Source organism: Oncorhynchus tshawytscha, linkage group LG01 (assembly GCF_018296145.1).
Source record: "Oncorhynchus tshawytscha isolate Ot180627B linkage group LG01, Otsh_v2.0, whole genome shotgun sequence".
Taxonomy (NCBI): domain Eukaryota; kingdom Metazoa; phylum Chordata; class Actinopteri; order Salmoniformes; family Salmonidae; genus Oncorhynchus; species Oncorhynchus tshawytscha.
The window spans coordinates 6,220,858-6,231,439 of NC_056429.1; the positions used below are offsets into that span (position 1 = coordinate 6,220,858).

The following is a 10,582-nucleotide window of genomic DNA, read 5'->3' on the forward strand; positions in this document are numbered from 1 at the left end:
AACCACTAGGCTACCTGCCTCTCTAACCACTAGGTTACCTGCCGCTCTAACCACTAGGCTACCTGCCACCCTCTAACCACTAGGCTACCTGACTCTCTATCCACTAGGCTACCTGCCGCTCTAACCACTAGGCTACCTACCTCCTCTAACCACTAGGCTTCCTAACCACTAGGCTACCTGCCGCTCTAACCACTAGGCTTCCTAACCACTAGGCTACCTGCCGCCCTAACCACTAGGCTACCTGCCGCTCTAACCACTAGGCTACCTGCTGCTCTAACCACTAGGCTACCTGCTGCTCTAACCACTAGACTACCTGCTGCTCTAACCACTAGGCTACCTGCTGCTCTAACCACTAGGCTACCTGCTGCTCTAACCACTAGGCTACCTGCCGCTCTAACCACTAGGCTGCCTGCTGCTCTAACCACTAGGCTACCTGCCGCTCTAACCACTAGGCTACCTGCCCACTAGGCTACCTGCCGCTCTAACCACTAGGCTACCTGCCGCCCTGACCACTAGGCTACCTGCTGCCCTAGGCTACCTGCCGCACTGACCACTAGGCTACCTGCTGCTCTAACCACTAGGCTACCTGCCGCTCTAACCACTAGGCTACCTGCCGCTCTAACCACTAGGCTACCTGCCGCTCTAACCACTAGGCTACCTGCCGCTCTAACCACTAGGCTACCTGCCGCCCTAACCACTAGGCTACCTGCCCACTAGGCTACCTGCTGCTCTAACCACTAGGCTTCCTAACCACTAGGCTACCTGCCGCTCTAACCACTAGGCTACCTGCCGCCCTAACCGCTAGGCTATCTGCCTCCTCTAACCACTAGGCTACCTGCCTCCTCTAACCACTAGGCTACCTGCCGCCCTAACCACTAGGCTACCTGCCGCCCTGACCACTAGGCTACCTGACCACTAGGCTACCTGCCGCTCTAACCACTAGGCTACCTGCCGCTCTAACCACTAGGCTATCTGCCTCCTCTAACCACTAGGCTACCTGCCTCCTCTAACCACTAGGCTACCTGCCGCCCTAACCACTAGGCTACCTGCCGCCCTGACCACTAGGCTACCTGCCCACTAGGCTACCTGCCGCTCTAGCCACTAGGCTACCTGCCGCTCTAACCACTAGGCTACCTGCTGCTCTAACCACTAGGCTACCTGCCGCTCTAACCACTAGGCTACCTGCCGCCCTAACCACTAGGCTACCTGCCGCCCTAACCACTAGGCTACCTGCCGCTCTAACCACTAGGCTACCTGCTGCTCTAACCACTAGGCTACCTGCTGCTCTAACCACTAGGCTACCTGCTGCTCTAACCACTAGGCTACCTGCTGCTCTAACCACTAGGCTACCTGCTGCTCTAACCACTAGGCTACCTGCGGCTCTAACCACTAGGCTACCTGCCACCCTAACCACTAGGCTACCTGCTGCTCTAACCACTAGGCTACCTGCCGCCCTAACCACTAGGCTACCTGCTGCTCTAACCACTAGGCTACCTGCCACCCTAACCACTAGGCTACCTGCCACCCCATCAACCTATGGGACTCTCCTTATACTCAGTGCTTATAATACATCTATAAAGTTATATATTTTTTTTTTGTAACGTTATTTTAATATCTAAACCTGCTTTTTCTACCCCTCAGGCGTTCATCGTAGCCTTCACATCAGACATGATTCCCCGGCTGGTGTACATGTATGCCTACAGCCCTGACAACGATCTCTCTATGAAGGGCTACATCAACAATAGTCTGTCAGTGTTCAACATCTCTGGGTTCTCTGAGGACAACCGTCCTGATGACGGAGAGAGCCCTGAATGGTTCAACAGCTCTGTCATCACCACCTGCAGGTAGGTGTAGGTGTAGGTGTGTGTGTGTGTGTGTGTGTGTGTGGTGGTAGCAGTAGTAGTAGCAGTAGTAGTAGCAGTAGTAGTAGTAGTGGTAGTAGTAGTAGTAGTAGTAGCAGTAGTAGTAGCGATAGTATTAGTAATAGTAGTAGCAGTGGTAGTAGTAGTAGTAGTAGTAGTAGTGGTAGTATTAGCGATAGTATTAGTAATAGTAGTAGTAGCAGTAATAGTAGTAGTGGTGGTAGTAGTAGTAGTAGTAGTAGTAGTAGTAGTAGCAGGAGTAGTAGTAGTGGTAGTAGTAGTGGTAGTAGTAGTAGTAGTAGCAGTAGTAGTAGTAGTAGTAGTAGCGATAGTATTAGTAATAGTAGTAGCAGTGGTAGTAGTAGTAGTAGTAGTAGTAGTAGTAGTAGTAGTAGTAGTAGTAGTGGTGGTAGTAGTAGTAGTAGTGGTAGTAATGATAGTATTTGTAATAGTAGTAGTAGTAATAGTAGTAGTAGTAGTAGTAATAGTAGCAGTAGTAGTAGTAGTATTAGTAGTAGCAGTAGTAGTAATAGTAGTAGTAGCAGTAGTAGTAGCAGTACTAGTAGCAGTAGCAGTAGCAGTAGTAGTATTAGTAATAGTAGTAGCAGCAGTAGGAGTAGTAGCAGTAGTAGTAATGGTAGTAGTAACAGTAGCAGTAGTAGTAATAGTAGTAGTTGCAGTCGTAGTAATATTTGTAGTAGTAGTAGCAGTAATTGTAGTAGCAGTACTAGTAGCAGTAATAGTAGTAGTATTAGTAATAGTAGTAGTTGCAGTCATAGTAATATTTGTAGTACTAGTAGCAGTAGTAATAGTAGTAGTAGTAATAGTAGTAGCAGTAGTAGTAGTAGCAGTAGTAGTAATAGTAGCAGTAGTAATAGTAGTAGTAGTAATAGTAGTAGTAGCAGTACTAGTAGCAGTAGTAGTAATAGTAGTAGTAGCAGTACTAGTAGCAGTAGTAGTAATAGTAGTAGTAGCAGTACTAGTAGCAGTAGTAGTAATAGTAGTAGTAGCAGTACTAGCAGCAGTAGTAGTAGCAGTAGTAGTAATAGTAGTAGTAGCAGTACTAGTAGCAGTAGTAGTAATAGTAGTAGTAGCAGTACTAGTAGCAGTAGTAGTAATAGTAGTAGTAGCAGTACTAGTAGCAGTACTAGTAGCAGTACTAGTAGCAGTACTAGCAGCAGTAGTAGTAGCAGTAGTAGTAATAGTAGTAGTAGCAGTAGTAGTAATAGTAGTAGTAGCAGTACTAGTAGCAGTAGTAGTAGTAGTAGCAGTAGTAGTAATAGTAGTAGTAGCAGTAGTAGTAGTAGTAGCAGTAGTAGTAATAGTACTAGTAGCAGTAGTAGTAGCAGTACTAGCAGCAGTAGTAGTAGCAGTAGTAGTAATAGTATTGTATTGGGGGAGCGGGGAGACTATCTTTAATGTGTATGTATTTTCTGTATAGGTACCGTAACTACCGCTAACCACCGGCCCATGAGAAGCGCTATGTGTGTGTTTATAACAACTCCTGTCTCCCTGTCCTCTAGGTACCGTAACTACCGCTAACCACCGGCCCATGAGAAGTGCTATGTGTGTGTTTATAACAACTCCTGTCTCCCTGTCCTCTAGGTACCGTAACTACCACTAAACACCGGCCCATGAGAAGCGCTATGTGTGTGTTTATAACAACTCCTGTCTCCCTGTCCTCTAGGTACCGTGACTACCGCTAACCACCGGCCCATGAGAAGCGCTATGTGTGTGTTTATAACAACTCCTGTCTCCCTGTCCTCTAGGTACCGTGACTACCGCTAACCACCGGCCCATGAGAAGTGCTATGTGTGTGTTTATAACAACTCCTGTCTCCCTGTCCTCTAGGTACCGTAACTACCGCTAACCACCGGCCCATGAGAAGCGCTATGTGTGTGTTTATAACAACTCCTGTCTCCCTGTCCTCTAGGTACCGTAACTACCGCTAACCACCGGCCCATGAGAAGTGCTATGTGTGTGTTTATAACAACTCCTGTCTCCCTGTCCTCTAGGTACCGTAACTACCGCTAACCACCGGCCCATGAGAAGCGCTATGTGTGTGTTTATAACAACTCCTGTCTCCCTGTCCTCTAGGTACCGTAACTACCGCTAACCACCGGCCCATGAGAAGCGCTATGTGTGTGTTTATAACAACTCCTGTCTTCCTGTCCTCTAGGTACCGTAACTACCGCTAACCACCGGCCCATGAGAAGCGCTATGTGTGTGTTTATAACAACTCCTGTCTCCCTGTCCTCTAGGTACCGTAACTACCGCTAACCACCGGCCCATGAGAAGCGCTATGTGTGTGTTTATAACAACTCCTGTCTCCCTGTCCTCTAGGTACCGTAACTACCGCTAACCACCGGCCCATGAGAAGCGCTATGTGTGTGTTTATAACAACTCCTGTCTTCCTGTCCTCTAGGTACCGTAACTACCGCTAACCACCGGCCCATGAGAAGCGCTATGTGTGTGTTTATAACAACTCCTGTCTCCCTGTCCTCTAGGTACCGTGACTACCGCTAACCACCGGCCCATGAGAAGCGCTATGTGTGTGTTTATAACAACTCCTGTCTCCCTGTCCTCTAGGTACCGTAACTACCGCTACCCTCCAGGCCATGAGAAGCGCTATGTGTGTGTTTATAACAACTCCTGTCTCCCTGTCCTCTAGGTACCGTGACTACCGCTAACCACCGGCCCATGAGAAGCGCTATGTGTGTGTTTATAACAACTCCTGTCTCCCTGTCCTCTAGGTACCGTGACTACCGCTACCCTCCAGGCCATGAGAAGCAGTACACTCACACCATGCAGTTCTGGCACATCCTGGCTGCCAAGCTGGCCTTCATCATTATCATGGAGGTAGGACGGACTCCTCTAGCTACCCTACTGGAACCAGCCATAGAAACAGAACCTATAGAATGGGCGTGGAAACTCTAACCCGGGAAATTTGACTCTTAAACTCATGAGTACCGTACTTGAATGGGGAGGCCCAATCTATAATAGATTATATATTGATTTATTTTTAATTTCGTGATTATGATCTTGTCTCATCGCTGCAACTCCCCAACGGGCTCGGGAGAGACATAACCCGGAGTGCTTAACCCGGAAGTCAGCCGCACCAATGTGTCGGAGGAAACACCATTCAACTGACGATTGAAGTCAGCCTACAGGCGCCCGGCCCGCCACAAGGCGGCGCTAGAGTGCGATGAGCCAAGTAAAGTCCCCCCAGCCAAACCCGCGCCTAATCCGGATGACACTGGGCCAATTGTGTGCCCTCCCTCCATATGGGACTTCCGGTCACGGCCGGTTGTGACACAGCCTGGGATCGAACCACAGGCTGTTGTGCCGCCGCAACACTGGGATGCAGTGCCTTAGACCACTGCGTCAATCGGGAGAACCACCGGTCATTTCAACCAGCTCTGCTCATACTTTTCACTTAGTAGTCAGTCACTAAATAGGAATGCTTAGATTCCTTCTGTGGTCTACAGTATCTGTCACCAAACATGACCAGCTGTCTACAGTATCTGTCCCCAAACATGACCAGCTGTCTACAGTATCTGTCCCCAAATCATGACCAGCTGTCTACAGTATCTGTCCCCAAATCATGACCAGCTGTCTACAGTATCTGTCCCCAAATCATGACCAGCTGTCTACAGTATCTGTCCCCAAATCATAACCAGCTGTCTACAGTATCTGTCCCCAAATCATGACCAGCTGTCTACAGTATCTGTCCCCAAATCATGACCAGCTGTCTAGAGTATCTGTCCCCAAATCATGACCAGCTGTCTACAGTATCTGTCCCCAAATCATGACCAGCTGTCTACAGTATCTGTCCCCAAATCATGACCAGCTGTCTACAGTATCTGTCCCCAAATCATGACCAGCTGTCTACAGTATCTGTCCCCAAATCACGACCAGCTGTCTACAGTATCTGTCCCCAAACATGACCAGCTGTCTACAGTATCTGTCCCCAAATCATGACCAGCTGTCTGCAGTATCTGTCCCCAACTCATGACCAGCTGTCTACAGTATCTGTCCCCAAATCACGACCAGCTGTCTACAGTATCTGTCCCCAAATCATGACCAGCTGTCTACAGTATCTGTCCCCAAATCATGACCAGCTGTCTACAGTATCTGTCCCCAAATCATGACCAGCTGTCTGCAGTATCCAAGCCCAAATCATGACCAGCTGTCTACAGTATCTGTCCCCAAATCATGACCAGCTGTCTGCAGTATCTGTCCCCAAATCATGACCAGCTGTCTACAGTATCTGTCCCCAAATCATGACCAGCTGTCTGCAGTATCTGTCCCCAAATCATGACCAGCTGTCTGCAGTATCTGTCCACAAATCATGACCAGCTGTCTGCAGTATCTGTCCCCAAATCATGACCAGCTGTCTGCAGTATCTGTGCTAATATATTACATCTGTGAATAGAAAACAAATCTTTATTTTGACTTAGTAGTCCGTCACTAAATAAGAACAGTTAAGATTCCCTACAGCATTTAAATCCATAGAGACTCCACATATATCTATCCCCCCCAAAAAAGCGATATTCTAGGTGCATAAGTTACGTTTGGGTTGCTACTGTATTTCCAGTGTGAGATCAGAGGTTACGTTTGGGTTGTTACTGTGTTTCCAGTGTGAGGTCAGAGGTTACGTTTGGCTTGTTACTGTATTTACAGTGTGAGGTCAGAGGTTACGTTTGGCTTGTTACTGTATTTCCAGTGTGAGGTCAGAGGTTACGTTTGGCTTGTTACTGTATTTCCAGTGAGGTCAGAGGTTACGTTTGGGTTGTTACTCTATTTCCAGTGTGAGGACAGAGGTTACGTTTGGCTTGTTACTGTATTTACAGTGTGAGATCAGAGGTTACGTTTGGGTTGCTACTGTATTTCCAGTGTGAGGTCAGAGGTTACATTTGGCTTGTTACTGTATTTCCAATGTGAGGTCAGGGGTTACGTTTGGGTCGTTACTGTATTTCCAGTGTGAGGTCAGGGGTTACGTTTGGCTTGTTACTGTATTTACAGTGTGAGGTCTGAGGTTACGTTTGGGTCGTTACTGTATTTCCAGTGTGAGGTCAGAGGTTACGTTTGGGTCGTTACTGTATTTCCAATGTGAGGTCAGAGGTTACGTTTGGGTTCCATCTCTTCACTTCCTAGTTATTTGATTGGTTGATGGGTCTTCTCTCGTCTCTCAGCACGTGGTGTTCATGGTGAAGTTCTTTGTGGCATGGATGATTCCTGACGTTCCCGCGGAGGTGAAGGCCAGGGTCAAGCGGGAACGCTACCTCATCCAGGAGTACCTGCATAACTACGAGGTATTTATCCTCATGAAAACATGCACTTAATAACACGTGTATTTATTTCATTTCATTTATTTAACCAGGTAGCCGATATAATACAAACACACACATTCAGAACACACACATTTAAAACACATCATTCCAAACACATCATTCAAAACACATCATTTAAAGAACATCATTCAAAACACATCATTCAAAACACATCATTCAAAACACATCATTTAAAGAACATCATTCAAAACACATCATTCAAAACACATCATTCAAAACACATCATTTAAAACACATCATTCAAAACACATCATTCAAAACACATCATTTAAAACACATCATTCAAAACACATCATTCAAAACACATCATTTAAAACGGATTCATTCATCCAGTGTTTATCTGGGTCTTTGTTTCTTTAACCTCAGGTGGAGAACCTGAAGATCCAGCTAAGCCACAGGAACGATGACTGCTCCTCCAATCCCGTGGACTACCCCGACATACCCCGGCGCGAAGTGCTATCCGAGTGTCTCTAGCACCCGTCCTCGCCCTCCGCCCACTCGTTTGATTTTGGCTCGTGTTCATTAGGGCACACGACGGAAAACTTTTTCAAACGTTTTTCAACGGGAAATTTATAATTAGCGTTTTTGTTATTGGACATGTCCGAGATAGGACATTTCCCAGTTTTGAGTCTGTTTTGTTCCGTTTGGTGCCTCATGAACAAGACCCTGTTCAGATTGGGCTGGGGCCTGGGCTGGTCTTAAGGAGATTCTCTATAAACTACCCTGAACGGTGGGAGATCTGTCAGGGCTCTGTCTGCTGGTGGGGTATAGAGGGAAAACCTCACAGAAATAGCGCTTTGATTACCTCTGTTGGTAGAAAGGTGCTGTATAAATCACATTCATCATCATTAAATACAAGACGATACTACATTTAGTGTGACATGTTTAAAGCAGTGCCAGATCTGTCCATGTGTGGTCTATGGGAATTCAGATCTCATCTCCAATCAACAACCATTCACTTCCATCCACACTAACATACTAAGGCTGCGTTTACACAGGGAGCTCAATTCTGATCTTCTTCTTTTTTCTTTTTTACACTAATTGGTGTTTTGACCAATCACATCAGATCTTATCACATAAGATTTTTTTTCAGAACTGATCTAATTGGTCAGAAGACCAATTATTGGAAGAGAGAAAAAAAAAAGATCAGAATTGTGTTGCCTGTGTAAATGCAGCCTACTAGATGCAGACTACAGCAATAAGAGTCCTTCTGACTGACAACAAGAGGGAAGCAGGGAGCTGGGAAACATGACTGCTTGCATGGCAACGGTGTTGGGGCGGTAAAGCGTTACAAAATAATGCGCTAGAGTACTCAGAATCATTTTCTTGTGTTTTTTAAACGTAAGTAGTCCGTTACTTAGTTACTTTTTCAAATAAGTAATTTTACAATATTATTTCTCCTTTTCTTTGTTAGCTGGTAGTTAGCTAGCGAGATGGCAAAGACAACAGCCTTTATTGTGAAAGTATTTACATTCGTTTGAACTGGTAGAAGAAAATGACAGATGTTACCCCTCGAATCTTGACTGAAGGCGCTTTGCGGGATTCACACGCCTCCAGGATATTTCTCATTTATTGTCTTGTAAATAAAAACAAACCGCGTAGCAAGGTGACCAAGTTAGGCTCAGTAGATAAGAGTGGACATTTATCCTGCTCCGTATTCACCCTTAATTATACAGGAAATGGCACTAGAATTACACAATGGGATCGTATAGTTTAATAAAAATCCAGTTCGTTTCTGTGTGTAATAACAGATTGGTAGCCTGAGCTGACCTTTTACTGAGACCAGTTGGTTTTATATAGGTATTTACTGATGTGTAATTGTAAATGAGATATTGCGTCTTGTCAATATTACTTGTTGGGCTACGGACATTAGGCTATGCAAGCCATTCAAAGGTGGTGTGCGCCCTCTACTGGGCATAAGAAGGAATGACCAACACGTACTCGTTCTCTTCAGAGGGTTGTTTTTGGAAACGCAAAAGTTACTTTCCGTTCTTTTAATGCAAGTAACGTTATAACGTAACTCATTTCTTTAAAAATGTAACATTCCCTGTAAATCGTTATGTCCATTTCATATTCATATCTCCTCTCCCTTATAAGTTTACTATCTATTAAATGATTGTACTCTGAAGAAGTGATGAGACTTTGCTGGTCATTCACAATCACAATGCTGTACAAACATTGTGTTAACGCCAGGCAACTTTAGCTAGCTCTCAGCCTATCACACCAAATGCAATCACTGTGTTCATTTTGATACTATAAGACAAAGACAAAATGCCTTAATAATTTTTTACAAATTCATTGTTAAATGAGTAAAGAGGCTACAGTTTGTTAAATTTTGAAGTAATATCAGTTGAACTTTTAAACGTATTTACTAATCTTCTGCAACTAGCCAACTTAGCGTCTGTCCAAGGTCCAAGTTTCACATATCATCTGATACTTGGCCTCAGCAATCATTTCCTTATTTCAGAAGTCAGGATTTGGGCAGGAGAGGAGAGTGGGCAGTAGCAGCTGGTGTTTACTGTTAACTGTGTGTGTTCTGTTCTTTAGATAGATAGATAGATAGATAGATAGATAGATAGATAGATAGAGAGAGAGAGAGAGAGAGAGAGAGAGAGATAGATAGATAGATAGATAGATAGATAGAGAGAGAGAGAGAGAGAGAGAGAGAGAGAGAGAGAGAGAGAGAGAGAGAGAGAGAGAGAGAGATAGATAGATAGATAGATAGATAGATAGATAGATAGATAGATAGATAGATAGATAGATAGATAGATGAAAGAGAGGAGATCAATCCCTTTTTAATGTGCCTTTGTTTACCCACTCATTATCACTAATGAAAGCTTAGCTTGTCCTCACCTACTGGGGCTAGTCATGTCCCTCATACCACCATACCTCTCTCGCTCTCTCTCTCTCCTTCCATCCAAAACACATTGCTCTCTCTCTCCTTCCATCCAAAACACATTGCTCTCTGTCTCTCTCGCTCTCTCTGTCTGTCTCTCTCTCTTTCTCCTTCCATCCAAAACACATCGCTCTCACTCTGTCTGTCTCTCTCACTCTATCCATCCAAAACACATCACTCTCTGTCTCTCTCTGTCTCTCTCACTCTCTCTGTCTGTCTCTCTCACTTTCTCCTATCCATCCAAAACACATCACTCTCTGTCTCTCTCTGTCTCTCTCACTCTCTCTGTCTGTCTCTCTCTCTTTCTCCTTCCATCCAAAACACATCACTCTCTGTCTCTCTCACTCTCTCTGTCTGTCTCTCTGTCTCTCTCACTCTATCCATCCAAAACACATCACTCTCTGTCTCTCTCACTCTCTCTGTCTGTCTCTCTCACTCTATCCATCCATCCAAAACACAGCATTTAGCCT

At 45.2% G+C, this 10,582-nt stretch overlaps 1 protein-coding gene across 4 annotated transcripts in view; it reads left to right on the forward strand.

Moving 5' to 3' along the window:
- The window catches only part of ano5a (anoctamin 5a), a 73,301-nt gene extending 65,205 nt beyond the window's left edge, over positions 1-8,096 (forward strand). For 3 of the 4 annotated variants that reach the window (XM_042322105.1, XM_042322124.1, XM_042322189.1), the window contains 4 exons: positions 1,642-1,844; positions 4,616-4,721; positions 7,058-7,177; positions 7,583-8,096. In XM_042322105.1, coding sequence (XP_042178039.1) covers positions 1,642-1,844; positions 4,616-4,721; positions 7,058-7,177; positions 7,583-7,690 — 537 coding nt within the window. In that variant the 3' untranslated portion in view covers positions 7,691-8,096. The other variant, XM_042322162.1, reaches the window with a different exon arrangement.
- Positions 8,097-10,582: the final 2,486 nt, after the last annotated feature.